The sequence below is a fragment of the Elephantulus edwardii genome, unplaced genomic scaffold, assembly GCF_000299155.1.
Source record: "Elephantulus edwardii isolate Elephantulus edwardi_28Jun2011 unplaced genomic scaffold, EleEdw1.0 scaffold00230, whole genome shotgun sequence".
NCBI classification, from domain to species: domain Eukaryota; kingdom Metazoa; phylum Chordata; class Mammalia; order Macroscelidea; family Macroscelididae; genus Elephantulus; species Elephantulus edwardii.
Genome location: NW_006399980.1, coordinates 4,283,876 through 4,302,286, shown reverse-complemented (window position 1 = coordinate 4,302,286; position 18,411 = coordinate 4,283,876). Strand labels below are relative to the sequence as shown.

Genomic DNA, 18,411 nt, shown 5'->3' with positions numbered 1-18,411 from the left:
TGACTCAATGGCACATAACAACAACAACCACCCGTATATACTGGAGATATGTTAAAAGACCCCCAAGATCCTATTGTATACGTATTTGGGGGGGTTTTCTGATACACCTACAATAGGATTTTCCTGTACACATATGACAGGTAACCAGTGTTCCCTGGGACAGTGGCTTGAATAGTTTAGATGCCGGTAGGGGGCAGGGTGTGGCACAGTCACTCATTCAACTGTGTTTTCCAAGCTCATGTCAAGCAGAAGAGGAGGAATGAGATGGAGCAGGATAGCAGGAAACTGGTTCATGATATTCTAAGCAATGCACAATTTAAACTTTAGTCAGACCTTGATTTGTCACAGGTAACTGAAACCGTGGAAAGCAAAAGAGTAGATAAAGGAAGATGTTGTACAGGTGAAAAATTATTGACAACTTTAATATTTTTTTAATCTATCTGATACTGCCTTATTGAACCAGTGGTGCGGATTTTTGTTTTCTTGATGTTGAGATGTAATCTATATGAAAAGCTGTAGCTTTTTATGTTCTGCAGCAAGTGTTACAAGTTCTCTTCATTTTCTACAAACAAAGATGGTATCTGCATAATGCAGGTTGTTCACGAGCCTTTCTCCAACACTGATGACATGATGACACATCCTTCTTCATAGAGTCAGCTTCTTGAAGGATATGCTCAGCACAGACTGAATAGGTACGGCAAAAAGATACAGCCCTGACACACACCTTTCTTGATTTTAAAGTACTTTTTTCTGAAAGAAAAGTGCTTCTTGGTGTATATATTCTCATGAGTTTTCAAATGAAAACAATTAAGTGTTCAGGGATTCCCATTTTTCTCAATGTCAGCCATAATTTGTTATGATACACATACATGATCAAATGCTTTTGCACTGTCAATAAAACACATGTAAACATATCTTCTTGGTATTCTCTGCTTTTAGCCAAGACACCACCTAGCATCAGCAATTTAATCCTTCATTCCATGGCCTCTTCTGAATTCAGCTTGAATTTCTGGCACTCTTTCTCAACGTTCGTTCCAGTTGTTTTTAAATAGGGCTCAATAAGATTTTACTTGCCAAAACAACTATGAGATATCATCTTACCCCAGTAAAAATAGCAAAATTCAACAAAGCGGCAAACAACAAACGCCGGCAAGGTTGTGGAAAAACTGGAACCCTTATTTACTGTTGGTGAGAGTGTAAAATGGTACAACCACAATGGAAAGCAGTACAGTACTTTCTCAAAAAGTTGGAAATAGAAATCCCATTTGATCCAGAAATTCCATTACTGGGAATATACCCTAAAGAAACCAGAACTGCCACCCAAGCAGAAACATGCACACCCATGTTTATTGCTGCTTTGTTCATAATAACAAAGAGTTGGAAACAACCCAAGTGCCCATCAACAAACGAATGGATAGAGAAGCTGTGGTAGAGTCACATAATGGCATATTATGCAGCACTAAAAAACAAAGAACTCATGAAATAATACAAAATGGGTGACCACAGAGGACATAATGCTGAATGAAATATCTCAATCACAAAAAGACAAATACTATACAATGCCACTGTTATTAAACAGGACTGACAGTGGAGTTAGGGGGAAATTAAGGAAAATGGGGATAGATAATGCACACAGCATTGAAACAGATGAGGGAGCGAACTATATAAAAGGAATATATGATTAGGTATTATTCGTATGACAACAGTCCAGAATAAGAGTAGCATAGTAAAGTGGTGGTGGTGGGGGACTATAAAACAATGAAAGAACTTTTTTTCCCCCAAGGAAAAAAGTGAACTGATGGGGGAGGTGGGCATGGAGGAAAATGTGCAACAGTGAATGAACAGAAACCTAAGTTCTTTATAAACTTTCATGAAAAAGTTAATTAAAAAAAAAGATTTTACTTGCATGTGATATTAATGATAGTATTACATAATTTCCACATTATATTGGATCAAACTTTTTTGGAATGAAAACAAATATGGATTTCTTCCAGTCAGTTACTAATATCATGATAGAGAAAGATTCAAGTTGTCAACTACTCCATTTTATTCAGATCCAAAATCAATAATGATGGTAATAGTAGTCAAGAAATGAAAAGATGTGTTGCATTGGGGAAATCTACTGTCAAGGACCTATCTAAAATGCTAAAGAATAAGAATATAAGTTTAAAGGTTAAGGTGTACCTAAGCCATGGTATTTTTTTTCTCTTGCTTCCAATGTATCTTAAAGTTTGACAAAGAATAAAGATGACAGAAAAAGAATAGATGTCTTTGAACTGTGGTGTTGCAGAAGAGTAATAAACATCTCATAGATTATAAAAAGGACAAATAAGTTTGTCTTGGAATAAGTGCTACCACTGTGCTCCTTAAACGTCACCTCACATAATTTGTGTATGCTGTTAGAGGTGGCCAGTACTTACAAAAGATAATCATGCTGGGAAAGGTGGAGGGTCAGTGAAAGAGAGGAAGATCCTCAACAAAATGGACTGACATGGTGACTGTGGCAATGGGCACAACTGTTTCAGGGATGGAACAGGCTAGGACAGAGTTCAGATCTGCGGTTCACAGGGTTGCTATAAGTCATATTCTACTTGACAGCCCCTAACAACAACAACAACATGAGTCATAGTGGACTTGTCAGGATCTAACGACAACACCATGGCACAGGCACTATCTTTTCATTTTACACTAAAAAAAGCCCCCAAAACCCCAAACAAAAAATGAGGGAGTTTTTCTTTTGCTTTTCAAGGAGAGGAGCAAAAGGGGGGGGAGGGGTTTGTGCGGGGAGAAGGGTGCAACAATGAATGAATGGAATTCCAAAATCTCTGTAGTTGTTCACTGAAATGAAAAATAAATAACCTAAATTTTTTTTTAAAAAAAGCATCATAATACAACATTAATATAAATTTTTCTCAGAAGTATTTCTTACTGAATGACCAAATTCCTTGAGTTTGTTCTTCAGTGAAAGTATTTTCTGATCTTGATCTGCCAACAGCACCAAGAGATCATCTTGCTCTTTTTTGGAATCTGTGATTTCCACCTCGAGTTTGTTTTTCTCATTTTGTAAAATGGCAATGGTATTGTTAGAAGAATCCAGCTGGTCTTTTATAGTAGTTCTTTCCTCAGACAGAGCTTTAATTTCATTCTAAGGGGGAAAAAAGATAAAAGTGACTAAACAAACATACTTACACCCACACTCAGTAGCTGGGAATTTATTTTAGAGGAACTATCAAAGGAAATGATTATGGAAAATAGTTTAATATAGGAAATTGTTTAGGATGGGTATTCCTCCAAAAGTCCTAAAAGCTGAAAGAGAAATACATTTCAGATAACAAGAGGAGTAAATACAGACATATACATCTAACAGCAAGACTTGGCCTCAGGTTAAGAAATCTAAACCAAGGTAAAAAAAACCCCACCAAACTGATCTTCATACATAAAATTAAACTAGAAAAAGCAATGTCTCCAAGTAAAATCTACATCTTTTAAATTAAACAATCTGATTACAATTCAGAAAGCACAGTTATACATTATCGTCTCTTTTCCATTTTTTCTTTCACATCTTTTACTTTTATTAATTTATCCCACTCCTTTCTTTATTTTCTTTCACAAGAGATTTCCAGGAATGAAAAGTGCCTATGTTACTTAGCCTTCTGGAAAACCCACCTGTGACTTATGTAGTGCCTTGATCTGATCTTGTTTTCTAACTGTGATTAGATATTGATGTTCTTAAGAAAATGTAAATAATTTTCTATTATCTTTACTTTCAAAGTACACTAACATACTTTCTTATTTTATGCACTTGGAACTAGTATTAAAATGGCCTAAGAAATCTTTTTTTGTGTCAGCATCAAAATGAGGAGGCAAATGGTGGAAGGTAAAATTAAACCCTATTAAACTTTCTTCACCAATTTAAGGATCTGAAAGCTTAAATGCAATAAAATAAATTTCCAGAAGTTCACCTGATAAAATATATAATAAGTAAGATTCATCAAAAACTAACCTTCAATTCTTTCGTCTCCTGCAATAATGCTGACAGTCTACCTTCTACATCAGTGGTTTTTGCAGCGGCGACTGTTTGACTCTCTCCCGATACAGGAATTGATTTGACCTGAAGCACACATTCATAACAGAGAACCAAAACAAAACAAAAAGTCTATTAAAATTTTTTCAATTAAAAACATATTGGAAAACAGAACTCTTGATGTATTTACATGCCAAAAGTGCTCTTCTAAAAGATGAGCTGCTGTCACTGTGGAGTAGGAGGCCTAGTCAGGATAGTTGTGTTGTTAGTACATATCATCGAGTTGGAACTGACCCCAGCTGACTCTCCAGTAGGATTTCAGAAGCAGAAAACTGTACAGGAGAATGCCCATCTTTTAACTCTGGGGTAGCTGGTAGATTTAAACCACATACTTCTGTGTTGGCAGCGCAATTCGTTACCACTAACTAAACCACCAGAGTTGCTAGTCAAGTCGGGAAGAGAGGCATCAAATCCCATCTGATTGTGAAGAAGACTAGATTAGGAAGGTATCAATGAGGCAGCTCTAACCTAGCTCTTATATGGCATTTAATGAGCAGAGAATATTTTTCAGAGTCTTTTTCTTGCAAAACACTTGCCAATTAAACTCATTTCATCACGTCAGACAGACAAGTCAGGGAATTCAGCTTAATACTTTTAACTGGTCAAAGATAAGCATTTTCTTAACTCAAAAGGATTTTCTAACTAAAAAACTCATTTCGTTTCTGTGAAGTCGGAGCTGACACACAGCTGACCTTCCACAGTGGATTTTCAGAGACTAAGAACTGCAGAGGAGGAGACTCCCCACACTTCTACCTCGAGGCAGTTGGTAGATTCAAACTGCCTACTTGCCTTTGTGTTGATAGCACAACTCTTTACCTATTAGACAACCAGAGTGCGAGGGGTAGATACTATTTAATCATGTTTTCAATCTTTTCTCATCTTTTTTCTGCATGGTTAGTGGGACCACAGTGTAAATACAACTTTCAAATCAGTGCAAGGAGCTCACTCCAACTGAAAATGGAAAAGATTTAAAGGGTTAGATAGATACAATGGAATACTCCACAGCACGCAGGAGCAATAATTTTGTAAATTATTACCTAACTTGGGAGGGACTGGAGAGCATTATGCTGAGTAAACTAACTCAGTCCCATAAAGATAAACATTGTATAAAACTATTATTGTAGAATGAGTATAAGGATCCAGGAGGGGTGGGAGAGGCTGGAAGCAGAGGGATGTGGATGTGCAGGAGAAAGGGGGATTAATCATTGGGTTGTACAATTTGGTGGGTGGTGGGGTAGGGGAAATTGAAAGAATTTGTTCCAATTTGTATTCGAATTTTGTAAATACACTAGTAGAGAAGAAAATAGCCAGATAGCTATGACTTAGGCTCATGGACTAAACACAGCACAGGGATAAAGGAGTTTCATATCTCACTTATTTCCAAAATGGATTAGAAACTGCTTACAATGTGATGCATATACAAAAGGTTATTAATTTTTTTTTAAAAAAAGGTTATTAAAATTTAAAGAAAATTGCCTTGGAGTGAGATGCATTCATAATTATTATTACTGAACATGCAGATCTTCATTCTGCCATTCAGATTTATTTTTTTTTAAATTTAGGTTGTTCAGATTTATTTTGTGATGATGATGATGATTAGTGTGTGTGTGTGTGTGTGTGTGTGTGTGTGTGTGTACCGTCAAATCGGATCTGACTGGCACAGGAGACTGCCCCTCCGTCTCCAGCAGAGCATCTGGTGGATTTGAACTGCGTACCTCTCAGATTGCAGTACAACCTCTTGCCACTAGGCCACCAGAGCTCCCTTTCAGATTTCTTTCATTAGGCATTTCAAGTCCTCCTCACTTTCTGTAAGCAAGGACTGTCATCTGTATAATGCAGGTTGTTGATGAGTCTTCCATCTATCCTGATGTCACACTCTTCTTAGAGTCCAGTTTCTCAAATGATGTCCTCAACATACAGATTTAATAGACAAAGAGAAAGGATATAAACCTGACACACACCATCCCTGATTTTAAACCGTGGAGTGTTCCCTTGATCTGTTTGAACAACAACTTCTTGGTCTAGGAACACTTTTTTGTCTGAGAATAACTGTTTTGGGATTCCTATCCTTCTCAAAGTGAGCCAGTTTGTTATGATCCACAAAGTCAAATGCCTTTGCATAGTCAAGAAAAACAAACAGACATTCTTTTGGTATTTTCTGCTTTCATTCAGGTCCATCTGACATCAGCAACGATGGTACCCCTACCTCGACTAAAGCCAGCAGCTCTGTGTCAATTTACTGTTTTAGCCATTTCTGGATGATCTTTAGCAATATTTTGCTTGCATGTGATATTAGTGGTTTTTGATAATTTCCACATTCTGCTGGATCATCGTTCTTGGGAATGGGAACTATGTAGATCTCTCCCAGTGAGTTGGCTAAACAGCTGTCCTCCAAATTTCCTGGCATAGACCGGTGAACAAGCATGTGCAGGGCTGTATCTCTTAGTTGAAACAGGTCAATTAGTAGCCCATTTATTCCTGAGGTCTTATTTTTTGCCAGTTTGTTTAATGCAGCTTGAACTTCTTCCTTCATTATCATTGACTTTTGATCAGACAGTACTTCCAGAAATTTTTCAGTACAAATTAATTCTTTTTGGTACAGTGAATCTGCATATTCTTTCAGTCTTCTTTTGATGCTTCCTAGATCATTCAAGATATTGCCTATGGCACCTTTCAATATTAAAACTTGAGGCTAAATTTGGTTTTCAGTTCTTTCAATTTGAGGATTGCAAATGCTCTCAAGAGAGTTCTTCTATTTTTATTGTCCAACTCCATTTTTGCACATTCCATTATTCTCATTTTTGCACATTCCATTATTCTTTGCTTTGTTTTGACAAGTTGCCCTCAGAAATCTTCTGTTTTACTTCCGTATCTTTTTATTTTAGCTTCTGAATGCTCTAGTACAATTTTCAGTCTCTTCTAAGACTCTGAAAGGACTTGAAATGCTTGCTACAGAGGACCCAAGACTACAGCCCTCAATAAGAATTGAACCTTAACATCAAGAAAACAAAAATCCAATGAATGAATGGAAATCCAAAGTCTCTATAAACTTTCATTAAAATCTCAATTTAAGAAAAGATTATTATAAGACCTGAAAAAGAAAAAAAATTCTTCACCACTGGACTGATAAACACCTTCATGATAGAGAAAACACTGAGACTGTCAACAATTTTAACTTACTTGGGTCCATAATCTTAGTACCAGTAGCCAGTAGATCAGGAGATGTACTGCATGGTTAAAGTTCTCTGTCATGGACCTCTCCAAATTATTGAGGGACACTGATGTCAGATAAGGTGTGCCTGATTCAGGCCATAGTCTTTCAAATTACTTTCTAAGCATCTGAGATGCTGGACAGTAAATAAGAACGACAGCAGAAGAAGTGATGCTTTGGCTTGTGGTGTTGGAATAAGTACTAAATATCCAATGGACTGTCAAAAAATAAGGCAAAGATGATGAAGCTTCATCTCACATATTCTGAGCATGTTGTTGCTATTAGGCGCCATAGACTTGAGTTCAATTCATAGTTAACCCTAAGAACAGCCAAACTTAATCCTGTACTATCTGTGCCATCCTCATCATCTGTGACACTCTACAGCCCAATGCTGGAAGTTACTGTGTCAATCCATTTCGTTGGGGACTTCCTTTCCTTTGCTTAAGAGGGGCTAGTCCGTGGAATGACTGGAAAGACAGAGAATTGTCAAAAGAAAATATCTTCAATAAGATGTATTGACACAATTACTGCCGCAATGGGCTTGAGTAATTCAGAGACGGTAAGGATAGCGCAGGATAGGACAGGGTTCAGATGTATTGTTCGTAAGATTTCTATTAGTCATACTTGACTTGAAGGCACATAACAACAACAATAACACTCAAAGTTCTGAGCCTCCTGACACAGGGGAAAAGTCACTATTATATAATTATCATTACTTGAAAATAGGGAAAAAACTTATTTCATTAATATGCTTTTACCCAATAAATAATCTATAAAGATTTATAATAAAAAATTTTAAGGGCTTGTTCTTTGAATCTTAACAATCTGAAGACTCCAATGCCTTCAATCCTCATTTTATTTAAAAATTTGTTGTTATGTGCTGTCGAGTCCCCTGCAAATCATAATGACCCTATGTACAATGGCCCTAACTCTTGCTCTATCCCTTGCCAATCTTATTGTCTCCGACACACCTATTTCCATTACCCCAGTGACTGAATCAATCCATCTTATCGAGGGTCTTTCTCTGCGCTATCCCTCCAGCCTCCCAAGCATGAAGTCTCTCTCCAAGCACTGATCCCTCCTTGAAACATGTCCAAAGTATGTCAGACGAAGCTTCAGAATCCTTGCCTCCAAGGAGCAGCCTGGTTTCACCCTCTCCAGGAGGAACTTTTTTGTCCTCCTAGCAGTCCATGTATATTCAATACTCTTCTCTAGCACCACAGCTCAAAGACATCAACTCTCCTTCTATTATCCCTAGTCACTGTCCAACTATCTGAGACCATGGCCTGGAAGAGGCTCACCTTGGTCTCCAGACTGACATTGTAGCTCTCTAGTACTTTGGAGAGGTCTCTGACAGCAGACATTCCCAATGCAATTCATCTTTTAATTTCCTGGCTGCTGCTACCAAGTGTTTATTGTAGAGCCAAGCAATATGAAACTGTCAACAATCTCAATCTCTTCACCATCTATCATGATGCTGCCAACTGGCCCAGTAGTGAGAATCTTTGTTTTCTTGACGTTGAGCTTCAATCCATACTGAAGGCTGCAGTCCTTGACCTTCTACAGCAAGCGCTTCAGGCTCTCCTCAGTTTCAGTAAGCTGGGTTGTGTCATCAGCATAATGCAGACTGTTATTGAGTCTACCTCCAATCCTGATGTCACACTTCTCCTCACTGAGTCCAGCCTCCTGGATAATCTGTTCCACATATAGATTGAAAAGATATGGAGATAGGGCACATCCCTGGTGTACACCCTTCCTAGTTTTAAACCATGCAGTGTTTCCTTGCTCTGTTCTGACAACCGCCTCCTGGTGCAAGTATAGGTTTCACAGAAGCACAATCAAGTGTTCTGGGATTCCCATTCTTCTCAGAGTCAGCCACAGTTTGTTGAGATCAACACTGTCAAATGTCTCTGCACCGTCAATGAAACACATACAGATATTACTCTTGTACTCTGCTTTCAGCCAAGATGCATCTGCCATTAGCTATAATATCCCTAGTGCCACGGCTTCTAAATCCAGCCTGCATTTCTGGCAGTTCTTTGTTGATGGCAGTTCTCTGTTACAGTTATTTCTGGATGATCTTCAGCAGAATCTTGCTTGCATGTGATATCAATGATACTGTTCCATAATTTCCACACTCTTTTGGGTCACCTTTCTTTGGAATGGGAACAAATATAGATCTCCTCCAGTCAGCTGAATAGGTAGTTGTCCTCCAGATTTCTTGGCACAACCTAGTGAGCACATCCAGGGCAGTATCTGTTTGTTGAAATATGTCAATCGGTATGCCATGAATTCCTTGGGCCTTTTTTTTTGCTAATCCTTTCAGAGGCGCTTGAACTTCTTCCTTCATCACCACAGGCCCTTGCTTATATGTTGTTTCATGAAATTCTTCTGTATCCACCAATTCATTTTGGTACAATGACTTTGTATACTCTTTCCATCTTTTTTTAATGCTTCCTGTATCATTTAATATTCTGCCCAAAGCATCCTTACGTATTGCAATACGAGGTTTGAATTTGTTCTTCAGTTCCTTCAGCTTAGGAAATGCTGAGCAAGTTTGGCCCTTTTGATTTTCTGACTCAGCTCCTTAAATATTTCACTGTAATCCTTATTTTGTTTTCCCTCGCTGCCCTCTGGAATGTTCTGTTCAACTCCTTACTATCTTGATTTCTTTCGTTTGATCTGGTTTCTCAGCACTCCAGTGCAATATTTAGAGTTTTTTCTAACATCCATCTTGGTCTTTTCTTCCTCCTCTTTGTAATGACTTTTTGCATTCTTCCTTGATGATATTCTTGATATCCTCCCACAACTCATCTGGTCTTTGCTCATTAATGTGTAAGGCCTCAAACCTGTTCCTGAGATCGTTTTGAAATTCAGGTGGGATAGACTCAAGGTCAGATTGGTTTCTGTGGATTTGATTTAATTTTCCTTAGCCTTAGCTTGAACTTGCATATGAGTAGTTGGTGGTCTGTTCCACAATGAGCACCTGGCCCAGTTTTCACAGCTGATATTGAGCTTCTCCAGAGATTGTTTCCACAGATGTAATTGATCTGATTCCTATGTATATCATTCGGTGAAATTAATGTGTATGGCCTGCATTTATGTTTCTTGTAATAAATAAGTCGTTGGCTGTGCACAATTCTATCATTCTATCTCTGGCTTAATTTCTGTCACCAAGTCTATGTTTTCCAACTGCTGATTCTTCTCTACTCCCAACTTTTGTATTCCAGTCACCCAATATTACTAATGCATCTTGAAAATAATTTTATTACTGAACCATAAATAAAAGAGGAAAAAATGTTGACTTTCAATCCAGTGAAGCCATTTTTATAAATACATCAGTTAATGTTATTCATAGTACATAGTTTTGTCTTCCTCTAATTTTTTTATTCTATTTTATACTGGTTTACTACAAAGTTCATATACATTGTTTTTCACACCGATCTTTCCCCTTTTCTTTACTTACCCTACCACTCCCTCCACCGATCATATTGTGCGACCCTATGATTTGATGGGTAAAAAGAACAGTATGCTTCCGGTATATATATTTTTTTAATTTTACACTAGTCTACATTGTTTTAGAGAACAGATTCTTTCCATTTCCCTCATTCCCCCAATCCATCAAATTGTACACTCCATGATTAATCCCCTCCTGCCCCTGCACATCCTCATCCCTCTGCTTCTACCTTCTCCCACCTTTCTAAAAAAAGGAAAAAGAAAAAAAAAACAAACAAAACCAAAACGGTTTTATACAATATTTATTCTTATGGGACTGAGTTAGTTCAATCAGCATAATGCTCTTCAGACCCTACCGAGTTAGGCAATAATTTACAAAATCATTGTTCCTGCAAGCTGCATAGTATTCCATTGCATTCAATATAGTTTTAATTTATTTAGAAGCAAATATATATGTATCATTTAAAAACTGCTAATGTTTGAATAAAAAAAGAATTGGAAACTCTTATTATGTTCTTTCCCATCACAAAGTACTGTCTTGTATGTCACTTTGAAGACTGCTCCCACACTAATCATGCATTCTAATGATTAGAACTCAGAAAGCTTAGACAAACAGAATGCTAGCTTTCTTTTTATGTTAGTCTTCTCAAATATCAAGTGTCATCTCCTAAATACCCTAGCAGAGCCTTTCCTATTTCCACTTGTAATTCTGACACATTTCAAAGTCTTTACCTAAAACGAAAATATTTGTCTACTCGTATACTCGGGGAGCTCTGGTGGCCTAGTTGCAAGAAACTGCTCTGCAATCCTGAAGGCATGCAGATCGAGGTCACTAGCTGCTTCATGGGAGAAGGATGGGCAATCTCTTTCTGTGTGACGGGGGTCAGCTATGGGTTGGTTCTGACTTTATGGTACACAACAACAACTTATTTATTGCCTTTATATCTACTTATCTAGTTATTGTTATAGAGTCGCAGCACCTAGAATGGTATCTTGTACAGGAAAGTACTCATGACAAATTTGTTGAATGAATAAATCAAAGAAAAAAATATTTTCCTTAGGATGTGCATAAACAGTAACTATAAGCATGCAATGCCATTTAACGAAAAGAGCTCCACAGAAGCCAGATCTATACTTGGGAAAATTTGCATTTTAATACAGAAATAAAAAAACTTATTTCCCTTTCCCTTGCTTTAAATGCCATCAAAATTCTACAACAAAAAGAAAAATGCAGGTGTATATAACGGCAAAACAAATGATATCCCCAAAAATCTGTGCTGCATTTATTCTTCTGCTTTTATCAAGTATTCAAGATTCCAAGTTGGAGCTCATGGGGATGGCAGTGACGTGACTTTGAAGTATTTTTGGTCAATGTGTTCAACTATGAAAGAATCTCAATATAGCTTCTTTTGGACATTGATTTTGAATACTAAGATCATCCAAAGGTTTTACCAGGACCTCTTCAGCTTCCAAAGGAAATTCTAAAGTTACTAAACGAACAGACCTGATGGGTCTGACTGTAATATTATACAGTTGCTGCCATAGTAAGAAGCCTGCGCAACCAGAACTAGGAGGTAAAATGGAAAAGATGATGCTATCTGACAAATCTGTTGCTCTTTCCTAGTGGCTGGGAAAAAAACACTCTAATATCCTTGTGTTTGCTACCTTTCAGAAGAGTACCCCTCCCTTCCCAAAATAAGTAACTTACAGATGATTCTGTTATTTCTAACAGCTCCTGCTTTTCTGCCTGTAGTTTTATGATCTCCGCAGACTGTGAGTTTAACTGAGACTTTAATGTTGCCAATTCCTAAGAGACAAAAAATGATTAATTTCAACATTAAACATTCATTTCATGAGGGAAATTCCTACTTATTGGGTAACAACAAAATCTTTCCCTCTAAATTACAACTTCTAAAACTTAGAATCTAACTCAAGACCTATTCTCGAGTCTAGTCTAGGGTGCAAGATGGAAAATTACATAGATTCTATTACCACTGATTACATGAGATGTCATGTAAACAATCAAAAAAGGGTTAAGGAATAAAAGGAGTGAGAGAAAAGGGAAGAAGAAAGGAAGTGAACAAACTCCATAAGGACAAATGGAACAAGAAAAAAGAGCAATCAAATCTGAGCATTTCAGAACACTGGTGGCAGTGGGAATTGACTTGGCTGACCCAAGAAATTAAACCCAAGCTGACCACTGAGAAAATCAAGTAGAGCTACTTGACTTATGAAGCTGAATGACCGAAAGACTCAGAACCTGGTGACACCAAGTATATCTCTCAATGTGAATGAAAACAGAAGACCTAGTTCAAAAATCTGTTTAAGAAATAGAGACTCCCAGGTCGCTGTTGTCCCAATCCATGCACGCAGGATTTGAGTTTAGAGACTAAGGTGCATGCAACAATAAATGAATGGAAATCCAAAATCTCTGTAAATGGTCATTGAAATTACTAAATTAAAAAAAAGAAGACTAAGGTGCATCTGGCCCAAGCCATGGCATTTTCAATTGCTTTCCATGGAACTCAAAGTGTGACAATGAATAAGGATGACAAAAGAGGAATGGATGCCTTTGCTGTGGCGGTGGAAAAGAGTCTTAAAAATCCCATGGACTGCAAAAAGAATAAGCAAGTCTGCCTTGGAGGAAGTGCAACCATGGTGCTCCTTAGAGGCACCGATGGTGTCACTTCATCTCACATACATTGGGCACACTGTCAGGAGGCACCAGTACTTGGAAAAAGACATCATGCTGGCAAAGGTGGAAGGTCAAAGGAAGAGAGGAAGACCCTCAAAAAGAGAGATTATTAGAGATTGTGAAGATGGCACAGATCTATTGTTGACAGGTTCAACTAAGAGTTGTAACTGACTTGCAACACCTAATAACAAACAACACAAGGCTCAGCTATGAATCTCATTTATATGATATTAAAGACTTTATTAAGAAGTTGTATAGAAACTAGATATAAGAATGAATAATAAACATACTTTCAAATTTAAAAAATTATCAACTCTATTCACAGGTAACAAGACTGATGTTAATCTTCTAAGGTATTTTTGCTTAAGACTAACCTATTAAAGATAATATAAATACAGTAATTCCATCCATTTACAATGCAGTGTTTGAAGAATTTGGATGTCAATACATGTGTGTATGTGTGTGTATGTGTGTATACACACACAAACGTCTATACATATAGCTAGTAATAACTTCAATCAAGATAAAGAATGTTCAAAAAGTTCTTGTGTGCTGTCGTATCAATCTCCTCCAGCACCAACTTCCTAACTTAAAATTTGCTAACTTAAAGCAACAGATGTATTAAGATAAAATTCACACTGATGTTCACCCTTTAATTGTATACTCTTCAGCAGCTTCTAATACACTCACAAAGTTGGACATTAATCAGCACTGTCAAATCACACAACAATTTAGCCACTCTTGTCCCTGAGAAAAATTTACACCTGTTAAACAATAACTCAAACTCCCTAACCTGCCCTCATAATAACTTATCTAGAAGTTATTCCTATAGATTTATTTATTTGGGGCATTTAAAAGAAAATAATTTTTACAGTGTATGAAAACTTCCTAATCATAGCTAAACATTCTGAGGGAATGAGGGGCTGGTTCTGGAGCCTCAGGATCAGTCAGAGGGCTCATTAAGGTCAACTGGGGTCAACAAAGACAATGAACAACAACCTTAGTTTGGCACTGATTGGGGTCTTAAAAACCTGCAAGCATTCATCTAAGGTGGAACTACTGGTCTTCTCCTGTCCAGAACAAGTAAGTTGGGGTGGGGGTTGTGAATTGTGGGAGAGAAGCAAAGATAAAACAGTAAGTCCAGAGGACCGCTGCAGAACACAATTAAAAAGCATAAATGTAGGAAAGCTTATTATGCTATTAAAAACTGGTGGAATTCACAAGACTAGGGCCCAGTGGTCATTCTTTGAGTCCAGAAGTGAACTTCACCCAATGACACAACTTTTATCCAAATAGAAAGGCCTAACACATGAACAACAATAATGACCAGAGAGATACTCACTTAACCATCAATCATACAATATCAAACCCATGGATAATGCAGAAGGCTTGAAAAAGTATAAGGTTTAAAATGAAAATGGGAATCCGGCAACAGAAAGAGGAAGAGGGAAGTTACAACGTAAGTAATATAATCAATGTCAAACAAAAGGTGTCTGCATGCTTGACTGAAAAATCAATTCGCTCTGTAAACTTACACTCAAATCACAAAGGAAAAAAAAACACATAATACGTGACCTTTAGTATCTGATTTCTTTCACTTTGCATATTTCAAAGTTCATCCATGTTGTATCATGTATCAACAATTTGTTGCTATGATTAAATAGTATTAGTGTATGGATAGAGACATACTTTATTTATAGTCATCAGTTCAAAGATATTTGGACTGTTTTCTTTTTCTTTTTAGTATAAATAATGCTAGTATGAATAGCTGTTCACAAGTTCCTGTATGGAAATATGTTTTCTATTAACTTGGGTTATAGCCATGGGTGGCAATACTTAAGGGTACTTTGGGAAGAATGTTAAATGATCCAGGATGCATTAAAAGAAGATGGAAGTGGCACACAAAGTCACTGTATCAGAAGGAATAGGCTGAGTTAAAAGAATTTCACGAAATAACATATGAGCAAAAGCCTGTGGTGATGAAGGAGGAAGTTCAAGTTGCTCTGAAGGAAATGGCAAAAAAACAAGGCTCCAGGAGTTGATGGCATACCAACTGACATGTTTCAACAAACAGACACTGCCCTGGATATACTCACTAAGTGGTGTCAAGAAATCTGGGCGGGAGGCACTGCGTCCCAAAGTGGCTGTGCGGGACTGTGGGTGCCTGCCGCTGTAGGACAGTGAGTGGTGACTCTCAGCCGCTCCTGAGAGCTGTGAAGGAAATGGCTACATAGAAGAGTGACAGCAGCCAATACTAAATGCTTCCCTGCTGAACTAGTTCTTCAGGTATCCTGGCTCTGGCAATTGCTATGGGAGATTGGATGACTGTGACAGATCCAGATCTGTCTTCAGAAAGCAAAAATCTCAATATACCTCAGAAATAAAGATGTCTCTATCAAGTTTATACTTACATTAAGTGCTAAGTTCTTCAATACCTTTATAAAAAATATACAGTTATTTCAGTGCCTTCTGCACAGAAGAGAATACTGAGCAGAGTATCACCTACCTTCATCAGGAATTGACTACTTTCGGTTTTCCTTCATTATATGAAGAATCCAAAGGTAAAGAGGCAAAGAGAGAATTAAATATAGTGCAGTGTTAAATTGTATGAATGAACTACTTGTACTACAATGGAAGAACCTTCTAGCTCAGGAAAATGTGGAAACACAGCATCTGAAACTGGGAAGTGACATGGACCATTTGCAAAGCTGCTATGCAAAGCTTAAGCAACAACTGGAAACTTGCAGGAGAGAAATTATTGGACTTCTGGAAAGAGACAATTACAATGCAAGAACAGGAATTTGCACCAGCTACTTAAAAATGAGAAGGATGAGGTACAGAAATGACAAAATATCATTGCAAGTCGAGCTACTCAGTATAATCATGATACAAAGAGAAAAGAACATGAATATAATAAATAAAGGAACGTCTACATCAACTTGTTATGAACAAAAAAATAAAAAAATAGCTATGGATGTTTTAAATTATGTGGGAAGAGCTGTTGGAAAGAGAGGCTCCTGGAGAACGGGTAAAACTGAAGCCAGGAATGAAGATGAAATGTATAAAATTCTCTTGAATGATCGTCAGAAACAAATCCTAATGGAAAATGCTGAACTTAAGAAGGTTCTTCAGCAAATGAAAAAGGAAATGATCACTCTTCTTTTTCCCCAAAAGCAGAAACCTAGAGGAAGAGTTGATGATAGTACAGGAACTGTTATTTCTGATGTTGAAGAAGATGCTGGGGAACTGAATCTGTAACAGTATATGGGACCTTTCCTGTGATACTTTAAGAGAGCAGCTTACAAACAGCATCAGAAAACAGTGGAGAATTTTGAAAAGTCATGTAGAAAAACTTGATAATCAAATTTCAAAGGTACACTTAGAAGGTTATAATGACGTAGATGTAATTTCATGACAAGACCATGAACAAGAAACAGAAAAACTCGAGGTAGAAATTCAACACTGTAAAGAGAAATAATTAAAACTCAGCAGCAACTTTTATAGCAGCAGCTTGCTACTGCATGTGATGATGACACCACTTCTCTACTATGAGATTGTTAATACTGGAGGAAAAGGAACACCTTAAAGAAGAGTGGTCTCTATTTAAAGAGCAGAAAAAGAATTTTGAGAGAGAAAGACGAAGCTTTACAGGTGCTGCTATTCGCCTGGGGTTGGAGAGAAAGGCATTTGAGGAAGAGCGAGCCAGTCGGTTAAAGCAGCAGTTGTTAAATATGCCTATCTTTGACCACCAGAACTCAGAAAATGTGTAACTTTTCAGTGCCTTCTCAGGAAGTTTTGATCAGGACAATCTTAAAGTACACTCAAGGCCATGACAAAAGAAGCTTTACAGTGTGTCTCGCGGGTCTTCAGTTTGCACATCTAAACTTACTAAATCTCTTCCTGCTTCTCCTTCAACTTCAGACTTTTTCCAGACATGTTCCTGTGTATTTGAACATAGGACTGCTACATTGTGAAGTCTATTTAGTGAACCAAAGTGACAAATAATTCAAGAAATGCACTGAATATAACTCCTGAAGAAATTAAACCAAATCAAGTTAGAAGAGAATATCTAACTGAGACATGGAGCGCGGGATCCCCATCCTGGATCTCGGGAAAGTTGCTACGGTGGATGCTCCTTGACCTACACAAATTCTAACTTGGAAAAAGATGATTAACCTTAAACACATGGTCCAGAATTTTCTTCTCTCATATATTCATAAACTTTCACATCTAAGCTGAAACAGGGTGTGTCATGAAAAAGTCATCTCTAATAATTCAAGAAAGTTGGTATGAGTGGTTTTTTTGGACTAGCCTATCCTCTCCCAAAGAGCTAAAATGTTAAATCTATTTAAAAAGATATAAAAGCTTTGGATATGTATTTTTTTTAGTAACAAAAGCATCTGGTTCAGTGAATAAAAAAATGTATAGGTATCTGGGTGAAAACAAAAGCACTAGAATGAGTTTCCTCTTACAGGTATTGAAAATAGCACTTTTAGGAAACTGATTATTGTAAATGTTTAATTTTTGTTTCACATATAGTTGGCATTGGAAGTTTGACCCTTACTTGAATGTATACTGTAGATTTTTAACAAAGCAAGCTCTATATGTATTATGTTTAATGTGATTTGAAATTACCTCTTTCATATGTTTTAAATAAAGTGAAATTTATGTATGTTTAGTACACAGATACACATGATTAAGAGACTTTAAGATGTAAAATTTTGCTTATCCATAATTACAGTATTCCATGCCAATAAAAATTTCTTAAATGATAAAAGAAAAGAAAAAAATAAATCTGGAAGACAGTTGGTCAACTGATTGGAAAAGATTGATATTTGTTCCCATTCTAAAGAAAGGTGACCCAACAGAGTGTGGAAATTATCAGACAATATCACATGCAAGCAAGATTCTGCTGAAGATTATCCAAAAACAATTGGAGCAATATTTCAACAAAGAACTGCCAGA

General features: G+C 37.1%; 1 protein-coding gene and 1 pseudogene across 1 annotated transcript in view; one reads left to right on the top strand and one right to left on the bottom strand.

The window, feature by feature from the left end:
• Window positions 1-18,411, bottom strand: part of USO1 (USO1 vesicle transport factor) — a 169,962-nt gene that overhangs the window by 1,402 nt on the left and 150,149 nt on the right. The window contains 3 exon segments of the mRNA XM_006898476.1: window positions 2,930-3,145; window positions 4,004-4,111; window positions 12,460-12,558. Coding sequence (XP_006898538.1) covers window positions 2,930-3,145; window positions 4,004-4,111; window positions 12,460-12,558 — 423 coding nt within the window.
• Window positions 15,726-17,621, top strand: LOC102846744 (annotated as a pseudogene).